Source organism: Chinchilla lanigera, unplaced genomic scaffold (assembly GCF_000276665.1).
Source record: "Chinchilla lanigera isolate Chin_1 unplaced genomic scaffold, ChiLan1.0 scaffold00021, whole genome shotgun sequence".
Taxonomy (NCBI): Eukaryota; Metazoa; Chordata; class Mammalia; order Rodentia; family Chinchillidae; genus Chinchilla; species Chinchilla lanigera.
In genome coordinates, this window is record NW_004955422.1 from 4036678 (window position 1) to 4057259 (window position 20582).

Consider the following 20582-nt stretch of genomic DNA (forward strand, 5'->3'; position numbering starts at 1 on the left):
TAGGGAGATCTTCCCCCTTATGCATTTCAAAAGTGAGTTTTGTCACCACTTCCCAAGCATTTTAAAGAATGACTTATTTTGCCACAGAAACAAGATTATATTGGTTATTTATTATACAGATGTTTTATACTTTTACTGATTTTTTGTCTACTTAATTTTAATCAGCTTTTTAGTGGCATACCGTTTTTTGTTTGTGGGTTCAATTATTTCTTTAGATCTATCAATGTTAATGTTTCTTTTCTATAACTTGGAAGTAAGCTATTGGTTGCATATCTATATTCCTGGCATAATCACTAAGAAATGCCTATTTTTATGTGTAGTAATGTTTCTTGCCTTAAATGCCACGTTGCCTGATATAGTATAATTATTACATCAACCTTCTTTGGTACTTGAGTGATACCTTTTTTTCCATCACCTTAATTTTAATAATTTTATACCTTACATTAAATTGTGTTGCTTTTCTTTTTTTTTCATTAAGATAGGGTCTCACTATATTGGTCAGGCTGGTCTTGAACTTGTGAGTTCAAGTGATCCTCCTACCTCAAGCTCCCAAATAGAATGGACTACAGGTGTGTACTACCACTCAAGCTGGAGTGTGTTACTTTAAGAGGCACACAGCTGGATTCAATTTTGAAGCCGGTCTGACAACGTTAGTACTGTAGTTGTAATACTTAGTCCTTTTGTACTTACTGTTTTTCAATGCATTGGGTTTCTCTCTACCATTTCATATTTCCCTTTTATTTTCCCCATCTGTTCATTTTGTCCTGTTTCTTTCTTGAACTAACCAAGTGTTTACTATTCCATCATACCTGTGTTAGTGATTATAACACGCACCTTCAACTTATTATAGAATAAAAATATGCATTGCTACTTTATTGTTTTCTTGATAATACTAAAACCTAACAATTTATCCATGCATACCCAAGGGAAGTTAATCTCGTGTTAACTTGTTAGCTGTGCTTCCCTGAAAACTGAAACCTAATGAAAGCAGAACATCACTTGTGTTATAGGCAGCACTGCTTATGGTGCAAATGATCTGTTAAACTGCACACATACTGGGAGAACTGTGAATGACCTACTAGAAAGCCACAGCTCTAGGTTTTCCCATTTGTGATGTTTCTTGGGCCTTGCTGGGCCAGGAAAGAATCTGAGATCTCTACGCCAGAATGTTTCCACACCTGGTAGTCTTGAGCCCCTGTCCTTGAGTTGTTACTTGAGGGCAGGGGCAGAGAACAGCCCCCAGGGACGGCTGTCATGTGGTGCTGTGGCTCTGGGAGAAGCTGCACTGCTGGCTTCTTGTATCTCCTGCCATTCTCAGTTCTTAGTGAAGGCAAGGCCATGTGTGGCCTGTTGAGGTGCACTGTATATGAGTAACCTATCTAGATCTAAAACCACTGGAAACAGGCATTGTAGAGTAGAAGCAACAACAGAACAGACTTTCATAGCTTCAGTTCAACACAGCCAAGATATTAGGACATAAAAGGCCTGGAAAAACAAGACTGGAGCCTCATGAGGGCCAATTTTCCCACAGTTTGATGTTGAAAGCTTAGCATCAAGTGACAGGGGATAAAACTTCCCCAGGTGGGAAAGGATAACAGTTGGAGACAACCTTAACCTGCCCACTCTTCTCCACTGTCCATGAAATGGACCCAACCTGAAACGCAGCTGCAAGAGCTGGGCTGGATGGCAAGAATAATACCTTGGACATTGATGGCATACAGAGGGCAGGGAGGAGCACAGCACACGAGCATGACCTCCATGTCCGTGGCTGGGCCTGTGCTCAGAGAATGGAACGGGTCCAATCAGCATGGGATAGTGTCTATGGGCCTGTAGCTGGGGGTTTGGGGACATAAGTGGGAGAACTATTCTGCAGCATGTCACAAGGTCAAGTAGGACTATGTAGCAACCTGGCGTAGAAACGGCAGGGGCATTGCTGCAGCTTGGTGCAAGTCTGGGGCCACAGAGGGGAGACTTCGCAGAGGCTCCTGAGCACCATGGGCTTACAGCAATAACCTCAGTGGCGACTTGACGTTCTGACAGTGCATTACTGATCTAAACCTAAACAGAGTCTGATTAATGTCATCTGCTGATGAAAATGTCACCTGGTGATGAAAGCAAAGCAAACTCAACTTCCTGGAGACAACTACTGATGGGCACCTGAAGAAATAATAATCACGATTACTTTTAAAAGACGAAGATTTTTATCTTCACGTGGAGATCCTTGCTATGTTTTGAAGGGCAAATGGGAAAACAGTACTTCTATTATCACTGCCATTTCCTAAGGCACTGGTTTCAATGCATAGTCCTCAGGCTAGCAGTATAGCTGGGGAACTTACTAGAAATGTAAATTCCTAGGCCTATTGAATATAGAAGTGGGGTCACAGGGGTCCTACAGTCTATGTTTTAACAGGATCGTGCTTCTGATGTACCCCAAAGTCTGAGCAATGTACTAAGGTTAGTTCAGGGTCATGAAGGTTAGTCTACAAGCCTGCAATGGAAACCAGTGTGGGGAAACTTTCATGCTCTACTCCCCTGAAAACGTAATAAAGGGGGAAAGCTGTTACAAGTCAATACAGATTTTGGTTCAAATGACTCTGGCTGGTGAACAGAATCTGGATTAGACAACTATAAATAGACTACAAAATCATGGTGGAAAGCCACAGTTTTGAACTTCTGAGTGCTATGCTACTTAGAACCAACCATGCCCCTCTGCATAGTGTGGTGGTAGAATATTCCTTACTGCAGAAGACACTGACTTTTATATGGAGCTTGTGACACCTAAGCTAGGGTAGGTTACCACAATGAATTGTTTCGTGTTCTCTTGTACCTGAGTTGTCACTTGGTCGACAATGGCCCCTGGATTAGGGTGAGGCCCACCCCAGAGGCACACACCTCCTGCTGTTGGTGGCATCTTGTGTTTCCTACTCCACGTATTTCTGAGTGAGGGCCAGGCTAAGTGAGGCCTGCTGAGCTGGCCAAATGTGACATGTCAGACTGGACTCACGACTACCTAAAATCGTCAGTTCAACTCCTTCTGCTTTTGTACTAGCACTGTCAGGGATTTTAACTTCAGAAGATCTGTCTTTATTTTGTAGTGCCATATCTATTTATGTGTACTCCAGTATCTACTCTTTTATTTCTGAGCTTCCATCTGAGATAATTTTCCTTCTGCCGGAAAAAACCTGTAATTTTTAGTGCAAGTCTGTTGGTAGTGTACATACTTTAGTTTTTGGTGGCCTAAAATATTTCATCTTTATTTTTTAAAAATTGAGGTATAATTTACATAGAAATGCTGAGAACTTAAGTGTAACATTCAGTTTTAACAATTGCTTGAAGACAGAAATACACAACTATCCAGAAAGTTCTTTCATGCTGCTTCTCAGTCAGTGCTATCCTCCACAAAGCAATCACACTGACCTGCCTTTCCTCACCACAGGTTAGTTCTGATTAGTCTACAATTTTATACACTCAGAAGCAGTTATTATGTACTTTTTTGTGCCCAAATTCTTTTGTTAGCATATTGTTGAGATTCATGATGTTGGTTTTTTCTTCCTGAATAGTATCCAATGTATGAATATACCAGTGCTTGTCCATTCTTCTATTGACAGGCATCTCACTGTTTCCGTTTTCACTGGTTATTATGAATAAAGCTGTTAACATTTTTTAAACAAGTATGTTTGTGGACATATGTTTTTGTGTCTTTTTGATACATATGTAGTACTAAAATTAGTGGGTCACACAGCTTAACTGCCAACCTGCTTACAAAATGATTATCTCATTTTACAATCTCACTGCAATGTATGAGAGTTCCTGTTGCTCCAAACCCACCTCAACATTTGTCATTATCAATTTTTTTCATTTTAGCCTTTGCAGACATATTTAAGTGGCATTGCATTGGGCTTTAGTTTGTATTTGCAGGAGTCCTTTACATATTTTTGACTCATATCCTTTGTGAAATATACGTGTTAATTATTTTATCCCAGTTTATGGCTTGTCTATTTAAGTATCTGTTGAAGAGTTGTTTTAATTTTGATGAAATACAATTGAACAATTTTCTGTTGTATAGCTCATGCTTTTTATGACCTAAAAATTATTTACCTAAATATACTAAGGACTTGAATATATTTTCTTATGTTCTGTCCTGGTAGCTTTATTGTTTTAGTTTTACTTCCACGTTTATGTCTACAATTCATCTCAAGTTGACCTCTGTGAATGTGATGTATGGGTTATTTTCTTCTTTATGAGTATCTAGGTGTTCCCATAAACATTTGGTGAAGAGATTTCTACTTCTGACATTCAAATACTGTGGTGCTCTTGTAGAAAATCATTTGACAATATATTTATGGCCTCCTTATTCTGTTCCATTGACCTATTTCTTTAATCTTTCTGCCAATACCATACATAGCAATTATTTCATTCTTCTAACATATATGGTGAGTACAGAATTCTGGGTTGGCAGTGCTTTTATTTAGCAGTTGAGTCATCATTCCTTTGTGTTCTGGTTCCACTGAGAAGCTTGCTGCCCATCTTATTGTTTCTTTGAAAGTGATTCTTTTATCTAGACATTGTATTCTTTGTCTTTTTTAATAGCAGTTTGCTATAATGGGGCTTCTTTGATTTATATTTGTGGATTGGAGACTTTCTTGACTCTATGGAATAATGTCTTTTATCATTTTTAGAAACTTCCTAGTCATTACCTCCTCAAACACTGCTTCTGCCCCATTCTCTTTACTATTTCTGGTACTCCACATGTTAAACTTTTTTCTTTTTTGATGTGTTATGTTTTATGTCCTTATCTAAACGACCCTTCAGTTCCTTATATTCGCTTGCTTTCGTTTGGATATTTTCTAGTGATCTGTTATTCATCTGCTCTTCTGTGACAAATTATGTATTATGAGATCTAACCTGATTTAAAAATTATAGTAAAAATAGCATAATATAAAAATCACCATCTTAGTAATTTCTAAGTGTAAAGTCCAGCAATGCAAATGTGTCCACATTGCTGTACATCCATTCTTGAGAACTTTCTCTTCTGGTAGACCTGAAGTCCTACACATTAAACAACAACCTCTCCCCTCCAGTCCCTGGCAACCACTACTGTGCTTTCTGACTCTATAAATTTGACTACTCCAGATACTTAATGTAAGTGGGACCATTCAAAATTTCTGTTTTTGTGACGAGTTTATTTCATTTACAATAATTTTTCCTGATTTACTCATCTTTTTTTTTTTTGGTTTTGGTTTTTCTCCGGTACCGGGAACCAAACTCACGACCTTGCGCTTGCCAGGCAGGCGCTTTGCCGCTGAGCTAAATCCCCAGCCCCTGATTTACTCATCTTGTAGCATGTCATAATTTCCTTTCTTCTTATGCTGAACGTGCTCTGTGTAGATGTCACATAGTGTTTGTTTGTTCCTCTGTTGATCTGAATTGCTTCTACTTCTTTGCTACAGTGAACAGCACTGCTAGAACATGAGTGTGTAAATATTCCTCTGAGAAGATACCTTTTTCCCCAATAAGCCATCATTTTATTTGTGATAGGAGTACAAATTTTAAATCAAATTTCAGTTATCCTTTTGAAACACCAAAAAAGGTCCTCCTTGCAGATGGTTATGTTGTTAACTCTGTAACAGCATTTACTTCCTGTCTTCAGGGCTCTGACTGCCTCTGTCTTCCACACATTTGCTTGTAAACAATTCTACGTCCTTAACTTCTATGCCTGTTTCATCAACCTCTTTCTCCTCAGTCTTGTACAGTTGGAATCTGTGTGGTTTCTTGAATGTTTGAGAAAGCTTCACCTTGAACTGTGAATTTCTCAGCAGCTGTTGTGCTTGCTGAGGCAAATCCTCAGTCTTGGCTTCCCCCAAAATTAGGTATCTGAAGCTGGGCTCTTGTAGATCTGGTTTTGTGAAGACAAAGAGGATATTCTTAGACTTCTGGACAGTGATTCTACTAATCCCTATAACCTGTCAATGACCTAGCTTGGACACAACCTTCTGTGCCTTCTTTTCTCTTGGACTCTGTTTTGCTTTACTGACTGCTTCTTCACTCATGATTAATCACTGTCAGGTCTATTCGAGACCCTGTCTAAGCCCAGGGCTGTGGCAACTCCTGCTTTATAGCAGGGGTGGCTTTACCAGGTATTTTACGCAAACAACGTGGAACCAAGGTGGTGGCAGAAAGAGTGGGTGAGAAGATGCTTGCATTCTGTATCTGAAGTGGAACTGCTAGATCATGATAACTGTATTTTTAATTTTTATAGAACTTATGATACCTTTTCCATAGCAGTTTCACTATTTTATTTCCACCGACAGTACAGAAAGATTCTAATTCCTCTGTATCTTCACCAATCTTTGTTACTTTATTTTACTTTTTAAAATATAGCCACTCTAATTGTCCTGAGATAATAGGTCACTGTAGTCTTGATTTGCATTTATATGGTTAGTGATATTGACCATTTTTTTCTTATGTTGTTTGCCATTTGTGTGTCATCTTTGGAAAAATGTCTGTTCACGTCCTTTGTGTAGTTTTAAGATTGGCTTACTTGGCTTTATTATAGAGCTACAGGAATTTTTTATATATTCTGGATATTAACCCCTTATAAGATGTGTATGGTTTGCAACTATTTCCCCCTTTGCTATAGGTTTCCTTTTTATTTTGCTGATGAAGTCCTTTGATGCACAGAAGTTTTAAATTCTGATGTAGTCTGGTTTATCTACTTTTATTACTCATGCTTTTAGTGTCATAACCAAGAAATGCTTGTCAAATCCAATGTCTTGAAGTTTTTCTCTCATATTTTCTTCTAAGAATCATACAGTTTTAGGTCTATGTTAGGTCTTTGATCCATTTTGAATTAATTTTTGCATATTAAGGTATGGGAAAGGCTATCCACATGCTTAAGGTTGGCTCTGTTTCTTTTTTTTTTGTTTTTTTTTCCGGTACCGGGAATCGAACTCACGACCTTGTGCTTGCCAGGCAGGCACTGTGCCGCTGAGCTAAATCTCCAGCCCCCTGGATCTGTTTTTTAAGCCATGTGAGATGAAGACATTTCACTTTACTGTTTCAAAGTTGTTGAGATTCTTATGTGGCCTTAGCTCTAATTTAATGTTCCTTTGGGGAAAAAAAAAGGCCATGTACTTGGATTCCAATCTGTTAATCCCACCTTGAGAAGTGCTACAGGCTCTACCGTTCCTCTTTTCCCCAACAGTGGCATTCTCTCAGCCCAAGACTCAGGCATTTCCAGAACCAACAAAAGCCGTGAGGTGGAGGAAAGCATCTGGCAGTAACCAACTCACCTTGGCAAGGTTCTTCTGTCATTAGCTGTTTAGTGCTTTCATGTCCCACTGCTTCTACTTTGCTGATGTCTTTATGAATGTGCTTTTGAAAGTTTATCTGGGGGCCGGGGATATAACTCAGTGGCATAAGTACCTGCCTGGCAAGCGCAAGGTCCTGAGTTCGATTCCCGGTACCAAAAAAAAAAAAAGTTTATGTGGCTTTTCAAGTTCCTCCAATGCACTACCCTGCCCTACTACATCCTAACTGAAAATTAAATTTTTTAAGTTTTAGTAGTAACATTTTTATTAATTGATTTTAACCTGTTACTTGATTGAACTCGCTTATTCTTTGCAGCTGCTTTTCCATGGATTCTTTTGTGTTTTTTCAGACATGGTATTAAGTATAAGCAGGCAGCCTGAATGTCTTTCATTTCTTTCTCTACATCATTATCTCCAAACTGTGTTAATTAAAGTAGATACAATATGCACTCTTTCCTGCTCTTTAGTAGAGACATGCCTAGGTAGCACCCAGGGAGCCGAGGGAGGTTCTGGCATTTCTGCACACATATGCCCTGGATATCATGTCAAGGAAAGTAACTACCAGCTCCTAACTTAGAGTCCTTAATGTAAGTTAGCACAGAGTATGTCCAATGTTTGTTCATGTTTGGGAATGATTATAAGATTCTCCCCTTTACCTCTGTGAATATGAGGTACATTATAGTGAATCAGTTTTGTATTTGTGGAATGAAGCCCTTGGTCATGACTTACTGTTTTTTAAAATGTGCTGTTGGGTTCCGTACGCCAATGTTTTGTTGATCACTGCTGAACTGACTTTGAGAAGTGAATAGGCTTTGTAGTTTTCTTTTTGACGTTAACTCTTTTATATTTGAGGATCAATAATTTATTTGCTTCATAAAATAGTTTTCCTGTGTTAGCACTGTACAATACAGCAGTGCTGAGATTTCTTGATCTTTATAAAGTCTAGTGAAAATGCTCCATGATGTCTTCTGGGTTAGTGAACACAGTGGGAGTGTATTATTTTTTTCATTTTTTCTATGCTAATTGGTCTTAGTTAAGAGTCCGTCTTTATCAAGGTCAATTATTGTAATTTATAGTCTGTTTTAAAATGTTTCATCTAGGTTTTTAAATTTATCTACATAAATCATATACTTTCTTATTTTTTCCAAAGTAGTCAGATTCTTCCTCTTTTCTTGCTTGGCAGTGCTGGAATTTGAATGTAGGGTCTTGTGCTTACTAAGTAGGCATACTACCACTAAGCTACACCTTCAGCCCTAGGGCGATTCTTTAAATATCTTACTTTGAGGTCAGGCATGGTGGTGCACACTTGTAATCCCACACTTTGGAGGCTGAGGTAGGAGGATCTTTGTGAGTTCGAGGTCAGCCTGAACTACATAGTGAGATCCTGTGTCAAAAAGCAAACAAAACAAAACAAAACACCCTCATTTCTGCCTTCTGCTTTCCTGAGGTGATATTCATTGTGTTTATTTGCTCTTGTGCTCCTTTCTATTTTGACTCCATTTGGAAATAATTTCTTTATAACTTGTTCCAATATTATGCTCTCTTTTTAAATCTTCCTTTTACCCAACTGCCTCAGTTTTAGTCTTAATTCTATTTTAAGCTATTCTTGCGTCGCTCATAACAGTTTGGTATGGGGATCTGAGGCTCAGCTCAACTAGTCATTGGTTCAAGGCTCAGTACTTAGCTTATCAACTTCTGTCCTCACTCCAGCTCAGTTTCAGTTAGTTCACACTGCCTCTGTCCATCCCTCCCTCCCTTCCTTCACTGAAGAGAAAGGTCTGCAGAGGGCTACTTCCTGTGAGACCAACAATAAACCATTAAGTCCTATGGAGGATCCAGTTGCTCCGAAGTGGAAGTACCTCCCTGTAGACTAGTCAGCTATATCAGAAGCGTCAAGGACAATTCTTTGCTTTCTAGAGTTACATAATTTGCTTGAATAAGCACCATCACTGGCAATTTTGGATTAGTTTTCCCTGCTTTGTGACCTTGTATTCATAAAGACAAATTGTTTAGTATGATTTTAAACAAATTCATGGCAAAGTCTAGACTCTGATATATAATCTGTCCCATGACAATACTTTTCCGCTGAGTGTTCTTTGGTCAGATTTGCTGTTCTTTTCTACGGTTTTCTCATACATTTGTATCCAAGTTGTGTTTGCTCTATTTTTATTACTCAGGACCTTCCTGGCTGGACTATCTGCAGAAAGTTGCTTTGGGTAGTAGATTTTTGTTGACATATTTTGTAACTGCTAGATCAGCTTGGCTTCTGTTACAATATATCCTGTATGCCATCTTTGTTGATCTTAACCACATTTGGAAATTTTTCTTTTTTTAGAGTCTGAGGATCACATCTGCTCCCTAGTTCCATTATAAATGGAATTTGCCAATGGTTTTCCCACATGTGATATCCAAAAGAGGAAAGAAATTGTTATATCAAACTGTCATATTCATATGGGAAGTTGAGTGATTCTCTTAATCACTGTTTTATAATCTCATCAATATTATGTAGTCACAGAATGGAGAGATTCTTTGCCATAAAATAATCAAATTAAAATTTAAAAATTCTTTCTCTTTACACAAATACCATGCAGAGACAGAAGAATAGCCTTTGTGATTTTCTGGATACATCTTCTGTAGGCTTTAAGAAAATGCAATTTTATGAATACTTTGCATCGTGATGTCAACAGAAAAGATATTTCAAGATATGTTTCCCACCTACTATCCAAAACACCACCAGCAGAACACTGACACCTTATATACCTGGCCTGTGTGGCTTCTAGGACCACCACCTCTACATGCTCATGTGGCAGTACAGAAGACAGAACCGAGGAGGTATGTTTTACCACAGGAGGTACATGAAGAAGCAGAACAGGACATTAACCAAGTGATGGGAAAAATAACAGAAAGCGATTGAGATGCCTGAATGTGCTTCTTCACCTTATCCCTTTGGTCACCAAGTGTCAGTAGTGAACCGAAGAGTTGTGAATCATTCAGGAACAAGAAATCTGACAGAGAAGTCAGAGGTGGGCAGTACTTTCCAGTGCTCTTGTGGGGTAACTTACTTTTTCCAAAACTTTGGCAATTCGGGTGCCAATTTGTTCAAGTGACTGTTGTGGGTACTGGTCTTTGCCGAGATTCTGCAATACCTGGAACAGAAGGGAGATGTCAGATGAGATGAGAGAAAAGGAGGCAGGCTCTACATGATGCTGCTAACACTGAGCTGGGTACAGGATGCTTCTCTGGAACACAAGCTGTGGTCCTGTCCACGAGGCTGTCGTGGAAGACACATTCCAACTGTTCTGCCACCCCTCAGCCCTCTCCCACTTAATACAAATTATAGACATGTAAAACACATCTGCTATAGCAACATTTGAAAATAAACAGTATAAACACTATTTGTAATCCTGTCATCCACACACAGCCACCATTAATACCACTGTGCACACACACACACACACACACACACGCACACACGCACGCACACACTTTCAAATACTTTTCTATGTATACATATAATCCTTATAAAGTCCGAGATTACACAGTGTTCTATAATTTATGTTTTCAGGTAAGTTGAAATTTCTTCATTCTGATAAATGTATTTTCACTATCTCTTCCTGATGGTGCCACTGTACATTATATCTGTACCAAACCTTGTTCAGCCCATCTTCCTTGCTAGGGTCCGCTTCTCTTTCTTTCTTTTTTAAGAATTGCAACAGGGAAATTAACTGCCTCAAATGCTTCTCTCAAGGAGTCCCTCTCTGATGCTAAGACAGAATACTATACAGCTGGAGAGGTAAATCAGAGCTAAAAGTTCAGCGTTATTAAAAAAAAAAAGCGCAGCTCAGTCTCAGGGCTGGAAAGAAACTCGGCTTGGTCTGAAGCCACCCAGCAAACAACCAACTGAAGGACAGAGGTGACTGTGCCTTCCACTGCCAGTTGTACCGCGACTGTGACACTAAAGACACAACAGGCTGACTGAGGCCGAGCACGCACCTCCGTGAGCTGACTTTCGCCCGTGTAGTGCAGGCTCGCTCGGTTGGACACGCCGTGCAAATGGTCGAGGGTGTGCATGCTTGTGGGGAGATTGCCATTGCAGAGAGGCTCCGTCGCTGGCTGCTGTATGGGCGTGGCAAAGTCGATGTGCTCTGTGATGCTGGGAAACAGATGACCACGTTAGCCACGGGGACTCCGAGGGGGAGAAGAGCGCGTTAACCACCTGCTGGTAGTAGCTCCCATTTGCTGATCCCCTCCCCAAAGGGAGGCTGAAACAGGTTTCTTCTACAAATTCTTTTTCCAAGATACAGGTAACGATAAAACCTGTAACTGGTTCCAATCTTACACGTTTCCTTTACGCGCAGCACACTTGTCGTCACGAGTCATCTACAGTTACCTAAAGGTTAGTTGATTTTGCACAGCTATAGCTGTGCATGATACTCTCGACTAGATGTAAGTGCAGAAATTCTCTTCATGAACCCGGGTGATCATTTCCTCATTATACTCAGGCTAAATGGTACAGACGATCACGGGAACTGGTATGGCAAGGTGGCACTCCCAAATTTACTTTAAAAACTGAAGTTAAAAAGGCTTTCTACAGAGGTCAACATAGATTAGGCACACATTCATTCGTTTACTGATCCACCTGTTATCTATCTGTTCTGAGCCCATTACATGTCAGACACCAGGGCTGCCATGAAGACAACATGTATCGTTCCTGCTCTTACGATGCTCAGTGCTCTGTGAGGCATTCACTTCTTACAGGTGCAGGAAGTCACAAAAAGTGAACATGTGGTACAGGGGAAATATACTGTAGGAGGGCAAGTATTTCCTCTGCACGTGGAAGGGAGGCTGGTAGAGGGCTCCCTGAAGAAGTGAGATTTAAGGAGAAATCAGGATGAGCATGGACAAAGCAGGTGAGGTCAGTGAGAACATCACAGGCAAAGGCCACACCACGTGACAAAGCCCTGACCAGAGGAAGGGCCAAGCTGAAGACAGAAACAGGCAAGGAGCACAACAGGAGGCTTTCGAGGCTGCTTTGAACAGCAGAAGTTAGTGAGAGCTGGGAGGGCATTTGCCCAGCATGCAGGAAGCCCTGGGTTTGATCCCCAGCACTGTACTTAAAAAAACAGTTACTAGACTGTTTTAAGAATGATCTCCCTTATATTTAAGGAACTCGGAGTACTGTGGATAAAGGGACGGGAATAAAGGCAAAAGTGAACAGAACAAGTGGACCAGTGTGAGGTGGTTATGGAATGAACCTTCAGGACATGGTGGTCTTTGACTTAAGGAAGCAGCAGTGGAGACTGAGAAAAGCACGTAGATAGTTTTGAAAAGTGCTCACCGAGTAAAGAGTTGGTCTCCACTAGGTTTGAGGGATAAGGGGAAAAGATTACTAAGGATGACACCCAGGTTAATGGCGTTGGCACTGCTGGAGAGATTTACTAAGAATATAAGAAAAACAAAACCAATTCTCTTTAGTGGGTGTTATGGTTTAAATCTAAAATAGTCCTTTAAAGTCTCCTGTGTTCAGGGGTAGGGCCTTGGGAGACACCTGGGCCATGTGGGGCTACACTCATTGGTGGATCCACTGTTGATGAGTTCACAGTGGAATGTGCTGATAGAACCTGGGGCCAGGTGGAGGAGGTGCACACTGGGCTGTCCCTGTGGAGGACAGATCTCTCTGTGGTTCCTCATCTCTCTTTGCTTCCTGGCTGCTATGGGTTGAGCAGCTTTTCTCCTCCATGTCTCAGAGCCAGCTTACCATGGAATGAACCCTCTGAAACCGTGAGCCCAAATAAACAGCTCCTCTAAGTTGTGGGTGTCGGGTATTTTGTCCCAACAGCAGGAAGTGATTAACACAGATGCACAATGGGTGGGAAAATTACAAGTTTTGTTTTCTTCAACTAGAGGAGCCTAAGAGAGGGGCACACACAAAGGTCATAAAGACAGGGCTTCGAAGAATGGTCTGGACATTCAGATTTGGGAGCTGTCAAAACATCAGCGGTGAATGAATTTTCTGGGACTAGATCAGTCTGGCCAGGAGTGATTATAAAAGAAGAAGGCCGGAGTAAATTCTAAAGAGTGCATCACAGGGCAGAAAAAAGGCTCACAAAAAAGATTATGTTCAGTGAAGAAAAAGCTGTTGTCTGAGAGGTGACCTTGCTCAGCTTGCACCTTGGCAGATGTCGCTAAGTCTGAATTTGCTCCGGCTTCATTATAAGCACGATATCCACTAGTGATGAATTTTAAGCTTATACAGAGGGATACGGTCTTGAGTTCAAACTAAGCTACATGATGGTAGGTGACAGAACCAAGAAAGGGGGCCCATTCATTGCATCCTATAGTGGCTTGAGACCACCTGTGGGCTGTGACCAGCAATGCACCCTTTGCTGACCACAGCTCCAGAGGGTGACTCTTCTGAGAGCTGCTGACACACAGGGCTTGCCTGAAGCCAGCTGAGGCCCGTGGGCTCACTGGCACAAGAACGCTGCAAAAGAAGGTCAGGTTGAAGATACTCACTCAATGTTTTTTGAAGAAACTGCAAGCCAGGTACTCACGATGGCAGTCAGCTCCACCCAGCGGAGTTTGAGGCACTCGTCAGGGCTGGGCCATCCTAGACTCTGGTAGTCACGTTTTTTTCCTAGAAGGAAAGTATGCTGTGAATAGACACAACTGCAAAGGAACAGAACCCAAGTGCTGCATGCCGTGGTGATTCCTTTCACCCAGACCAATATATCTGGACAGTGCCAGTCACTTTTCTTGTCTTTAGAACTCCCACCACCAACCAACAGGTATAACCAAAATCTCGTCATCGATGGCAATAGGAATAAAAATCATTTTTGAGTGAAGCTTTATTCTAAAGACAGTTAGTGATGCAAAATTAGACCCTTTCATTTAAGCTTGATCAATATGAAATATGAAAGGGTAAGATATTCTTAAATTTTAACCTTCTTTAGCCTGATTTTATAAGGATAACTCTAACTCGGTGGAAGCACGTGTCTCTAACGCAGGGTTCCTCAAGCTGACACTGCAGACAGTAGGTCGGATCACGCTTTGTCGTGGGGACCCGTCCTGTGCACTGGAGGGTGACAGCGGCATCCTGGGCCTCTCCCAGCCCCTCCCCCAACAGGACAACACAGATGTCTCCAGACACAACAGCCCAATCTTGGCTGTTGTCGCTAAGTCGGAATTTGCTCCGGCTTCATTATAGGCATGATGTCCACTAGTGATGAATTTTAAGCTTAAACAGAGGCCCTGCTCACTCTCCTCTGGGGCAGAATCACCTCTGGTAGAGGACCACTGCTATAAAAAAAAGCGTCAGGGTGGAAATGAAGATAATGAATGGCTATCATTTACTTTTAAGAGCACTGATTGTGTTCAAGTCTTGCGCTACATGGCTTTCATTTATAACCTCATGAAGCAAGTTTTAATCTTCATGTCCCAGAGGAGGAAACAGAGGCTCAGAGAGTAACTGACCTGCCTGAAGTCACCTAGCTAGCAGGTGGCAGCGGAGTTGGGATCCAGACCCATGTCGTTTGACTCTGACATTCATAGTCCCAATCACCACGCTATTTAAAGCTATCTAGGACTTTTAAAGCTCTATTTGCTAGTATGTTTTCCAGGCACGACTTTTTGGGTTCAAGTTCTTTACTGAGATGAGATTCCTAAGAAGAAGTGGAACCAAGTCTGACCCAGGATGGGGTCTTCTAAAGGAACAATAAAACGGGCAGGAAGAACTTTACTTCTGTATAGCAATTTTTATACTGGAGGAATTTACTAACAATAAAAAATCAGACTTAGAATGTAATAAAACAGAAGAGAACAGTTTGGAAGAGTTTCAAATGAACTGTTGCAATTAATCACTTTAAACAAATCATACATTTCACAATTCTCCTCTTTTATATTTAAGAAATTCATTTGAAAAGTTATTTATTGAGCACCAATCAAAAGGGGCTGAGGATTGTGGAAGACACTGGGGATACAAACAGGAAGAGTGCGACAGCCTGCCCTTGAGCTCACAGTCTAGTGAGGAGGTGAACATCACAAATCATTATAATATCGTAGGCTAAGTGCTGGAGTGAAGGGATAAAACAATTGCACCGCGGACAGCGCAACTGACTCCACTCGAAGGTACCAAGGAAGAGCTGGCACCGGAGTCTGGCGTTTAAGGCTGAGTGCTATCTTAGCACACCGAGGTGGCATAAGGGCATTCAGGCAGAGGGAACAGACGCGCAAAGGCACGGGTGTAAAATAAGAGCACGCATGTTCAGAGTGGTGAAGGGCAGAGAGGACGGGCTGTAAAGGGTCTTGTGCACCACACTGGGACGTCTGCCTTCTCCTGGAGGCAGTGGGAAACTTCGAGCCCACATTTCTCCATCGTGTTCACAAGGGTATCAAAAGAGCCTCTGTTAAGTGCCTTGTTGAAATCCAGTTACATTATGTCTATGGTACTTCCCTGGTCTTCCAGTCTAGTAGCCCTAACCAAAAAAAGGAAATGAGATTAGTTAAGCATTATTGTTAGTTCTCAGCAAATCTATAATGGCTCTTAATGACCACTACTTTTCCACTACAGGTTCACAATCTGTTTACTAATCGGCTTTACAACTTTGTCAGGTTTTACCGAAAGCTCATTAGGTGACAGACGGCAGAATCCGTATTTACAAATTGGGGTACTGAGCCTCTCTAGAATTTTCCCACCTTTTCCACGCTTCAAAGTTTTCACCTGGGGGCTGGGGATTTAGCTCAGCGGCAAAGCGCCTGCCTGGCAAGCGCAAGGTCGTTAGTTCGGTTCCCGGTACAGGAGAAAAACCAAAAAAAAAAAAAAGTTTTCACCTGTGTGACAGTCAGTGGTTCTGTGATCTCATCTGTAAGGCCACTGGATGCTCTGCTTGGATCCACCAACCTAGGTCCACCTACAAGTGCTTAAGTGCTCAGCATCATTTCAATAGTATGTTACGTTAAATTTCACTTTTATTAGAAAGTTCTAGATTTTTTTGTTCATAAAACTATATAATGCAGGCTTACCATAAAATATTTAGAAAATGGAAAGCCCACAGAGAAAATAATGAGAAATTACCTACAGCTTTTTCAGCTCCCAGGGAGGACCACTTACAACATTTTGGAGATTTCCTTTTTGATTTGCTTGTTTATTATAGCATATTTCATCAAATCTAAGATATCATTAATTTAAACATATAGGTAAATGACCCCATGATCAGTATCTTTGTATTTACATCTTTGGCACCTAGAGGTGATTTTTTTTATTAGTACAAGCAGAATTACTAGGTATTTTAAAATTTTCTGATACACATTGTCAAACAACCCCAAAATTCATTTCATTAGCTCTCACTGCGTGTCACACATCTGAAAGACAATTTATGAAGGAGAAACGGTAACTCGCTCTTCATGTCTGCATTCCTCTGGTTGCTAGTGCACTAAAATCTTCCCACACTATTAGCGCCATCCATGCGTGCAAAGCTGTACAAATTTCATTAAGATATTATAGTTTTTGGGCTGGGGAAATAGCTCAGCGGCACAAGTGGCTACCCGGCAAGTGCGAGGTCGTGAGTTCAATTCCCAGTACCAAAACAACAACAAAAAGATACCATAGTTTCATACTGAGTTGTGGGTGGTGCTCTTTAAATGATAACAGTATCTTTTACTTATCGCATATTCTATACGTGTATAGATATATTCTGCAAAAACTATTGTCTGTCAGTCCTTTATCTTTTTATTCTATGGGGCTTTCTAGTGCCAGAATTTTATTGTTTTCCTTCTTTGCCTTAAAATAATCTCTACCTTAAGAACATGTACATATTCATCTGAATTTTCTTCCATCATGATTTTTTATATCTACTATAATTTGTAATGAAATTTCCAGGAATTTTCATCTTCATGGTTTACAATTTGGGTATATTTTTCACTGATTCAGAGACAGACCTAAAGGAGGGAAGAGTACTTTCCTTCTGTAATTTGTTCACAAATGCTAGCTTCCTCAACAGTACCAGTAACTCTAGTTTTTCACCTCTAGTCATGAGCAAATACCCTTCTTGGTGGCCTCAGGATTTTTTACAAGCTCACTTTGGAATCTAGCCAGGTTGACCCCATTCTTCTTATTTTATTATGCGCCCTCTACTCTCAGCTTTGGTAACTAAGTAAGACATTTTAATGAACTGAATTTTCAGTTAAAGAGAATATAAATATTCCTTTAAAAGAATATAACATTTTTTTAAAAAAGAAATTCTATCAGCACAGTTTAATTATTGGAAGAAAGAGTCCACAGGATTCAGGGCACTGGCCCTTAACTTGGGGCCCAGAGATGAGCTTCAGGACGACTGGGAGTGCTGGAAAGTACATATTAAACTTTGAGGTAATGGATTTTTTTCTGGGGAATAGTGCCAAAACATTTATCCAATATTTAAAGGAGGCATCTGGGACACAAAAACATATTGGAGTTACTATTTACTAAGACCTACATACCCAGTGCCTAAAGCACTTCATGTGTATGATAAAGTCACACAATCCTCACTGCCACCTTCTAATACAGATGTGATCATTATTCCCATTTTATAGGTAAGAAAAACCAGGAACAGAAAAGTACATGGAAAACCTGGTGTTTAAACCCGGGGAATCTGACCCTGACTTACACTTATACGTACTACACCAAGCTGTTGTATTGGAAAAAATAGACACTTAAGCTTGATCTGGTAAGAGTATAAGCCAAATAGTCAACAGTTTAAAAGGTCAAGTAAATGTCAACATGGACATTTTATACCAGTGCCCAGTTCTGCCCTGTTACCTTTTCATTTGAACTGTTCTAAGCCACAGTACATCCTGGTGAGAAATGAGAGTGAAAGCTATAAGAAGAAACCGGCACCCTAAACACTGGAACTTACCCTGTGGCCCGGGAGACGCCACCTTTGGGCCAGTGATCTCCAGGTTTGCTTGGTAACGGCGTCCATTTTCTGCTTGGTTTGATTCTACCTTTTTCCCGGGAGTTTTCTTCTGATCTCCTTTGGGTTTCTTAACTCGTTTGACCTGGAATGTGATCTGCCAAACAAAAACTCGTGAGGGACAAATGAGACTGACCATCAGATCTGGCACTCACTGTGGATACCAGTGGCCTTCAGAATAACTCAGATGGAGGGGCTGGGGATTTAGCTCAGTGGCACAGTGCCTGCCTGGCAAGCGCAAGGTCGTGCGTTCGATTCCCGGTACCAGAAAAAAACCAAAAAAAAAAAAAAAAAAAAAGAATAATCAGATGGAGGTACCGACTTACTGCTCTGATCACTGCGTGTGGTATACTCCAAATATCCAGTGTTTCCCATGATTATGTATAATTATTATGTACCAAGTAAATTTTAAAATACATAGTTGGCAAAGGAAAAACAAATCTGAGTCTTGTGCTAGAGTTAAGATCTCTCCTTACATTTCATTTTTCTTCTTCATTTTTTTGGGATAGGATCTTGCTAAGTTGCCTAGACTGGTCTTAAGTGATCTCCTGGCTTCCTGAGTGCCGAGACTAAAGGTCACTGCACCCAGGAGAGCATATTTCTTAACGGCCTAACTAAGAAATGGTTAACTAAATGAAGAACACCACCAGTCCTTAGAGTATCCAGCAGACACTGAAAAGTAAGATCTCTGACCTGGGCACTTCCAGGTCTGCAGGCTTTGACGATGGCTTTACACCCAGCCCATTTCCTCCCACCTCCCAGAAGAGTGGGAGCGAACAATGTGAAAAGCCTCCTGAGTACAGCTCCAGTTGAAGGCTGCCCTGTGGTGTGGAGTAAGTAGTGGCACGAACCTCACAAAAACTTCACCCCTTTGCACATTATAAGCCCCCTCAAAGACTTAGGCTACAATTCTTTGGGGGCTGCCCGGCTGGACTCTTACCCATTCTGTTGCTTCGTCGTCTTCACTCCTGCAGTCTCCATAGCAAGAGCTTCTGGCCACTCCATCTTGGGGACCTTTCTTCAGGACCCGAATCCCCTGTAAGTCTAGACGCCGCCCCTTCATCTCTAGTGCTCCCCCAAGGCGTTCCAGGGGCAATGCCTGCTGGAATTCATCCACCAAAGCCAGTATCTCTTCTGACATCTTTGTTTCATCTGAGCTCTCCATCTCATCAGAACCATTACTTTCCTCGACCACTGTACCTGAAATTCAAGGACCAGCACATTGTAACAGTTCTGCAGGGCTCACTCGAGTATGTGTGCAACTCTAACCCTGCTTCTAGAGAAGACGATGTGTTGCTTCTGGGCACTTCTGTAGCCTGCTTTCATAAAAATGCCACCTGACATCTCCAGCATCCCTCACAGAGTATCACTTCTGTAGTCTAGCTTTAGTCAAAAGCCTGGCTAAGAACAATGGCTGTAGCTAAAGGGTGGGCAGTCACAGAGTATTGTCTCTAGTGAGTGTGAAAACACCTGTGCTATGTATTATTTTTTGAAAGAAGGTCCACTTGCTCTGCATACAAAACATAGATGATAAAGATGAAGTCTACTATGGGTATTTAATTTATTTAATACATGGGATTCTTCAAGCTTTGTTCCAATGTTAAGAAATATGACAGCGGCATGTCCAGCCGATATGGCTGGCTTCATTGCTTTACCTGAACAATGATTTCTTTAATGAAAACCTACCCTAATTCCACATGAAGGTTTCCATTTTTATAATGGCCGATGAAAGTAGTATCAATACACTAGTATTATTTTTTCCTAAAATGTTTACTAAGATAAAATTTATGTTGCTCAAGTATATAAAGATTCCCATGGCTGCATCTCAGTGCAATGATGTAGCAAAAATCCTCCCTCCTGAGAATGCAGTGCTTCCTTTACTACCCCATGAAGGCCGTACAACTCTCCAAGTTCCCCTCTCTGCTTAGATAACAGGGAAGCTCAGGGCAAATTATCTGAGTTTTGTAAATCAATGCCTTCTTCTAAATTCTTTACTAATTAAATTTTTGCTGTTTATTTTGCACTAAAGATTGCACCTTAGATTATGTACTCTATGAAGGTCATCTTTAATCTTTTCTGGAAGTAGATAGGGCACAAAAACGAAAACAAAATGCCTTCTTTTGAAAGCAAGTTTGAGCTCAGCCTGGGTGACTTAGTGACTTAGTAAGACCCTGACTCAAAAAGTGTGTGTGTGTGTGTGTGTGTGTGTGTGTGGTTCAGATGTAGCTCAGTTACACATGCTAGAGTAAGGCTGAACAGGGCAAAATATTAGAAAAAAAAAAAAAAAAAAAAAAAGCTTCTTTTTCTAACTTGCACCCAGATA

General features: G+C 40.9%; 1 protein-coding gene across 8 annotated transcripts in view; it reads right to left on the reverse strand.

Annotated features, from left to right (window-relative positions):
- Ttc17 (tetratricopeptide repeat domain 17) overlaps positions 1–20582 on the reverse strand; it is a 99768-nt gene that overhangs the window by 16923 nt on the left and 62263 nt on the right. For 5 of the 8 annotated variants that reach the window (XM_005384087.2, XM_005384085.2, XM_013514118.1 and 2 more), the window contains 5 exons: positions 19200–19459; positions 18203–18356; positions 13827–13947; positions 11304–11463; positions 10373–10456 (listed from right to left, as the gene is read on the reverse strand). In XM_005384087.2, coding sequence (XP_005384144.1) covers positions 10373–10456; positions 11304–11463; positions 13827–13947; positions 18203–18356; positions 19200–19459 — 779 coding nt within the window. Of the gene's footprint in view, positions 1–5505; positions 5897–10372; positions 10457–11303; positions 11464–13826; positions 13948–15229; positions 15785–18202; positions 18357–19199; positions 19460–20582 lie in introns of those variants that run through there. The other 3 variants (XM_013514120.1, XM_013514121.1, XM_013514122.1) reach the window with 3 other exon arrangements.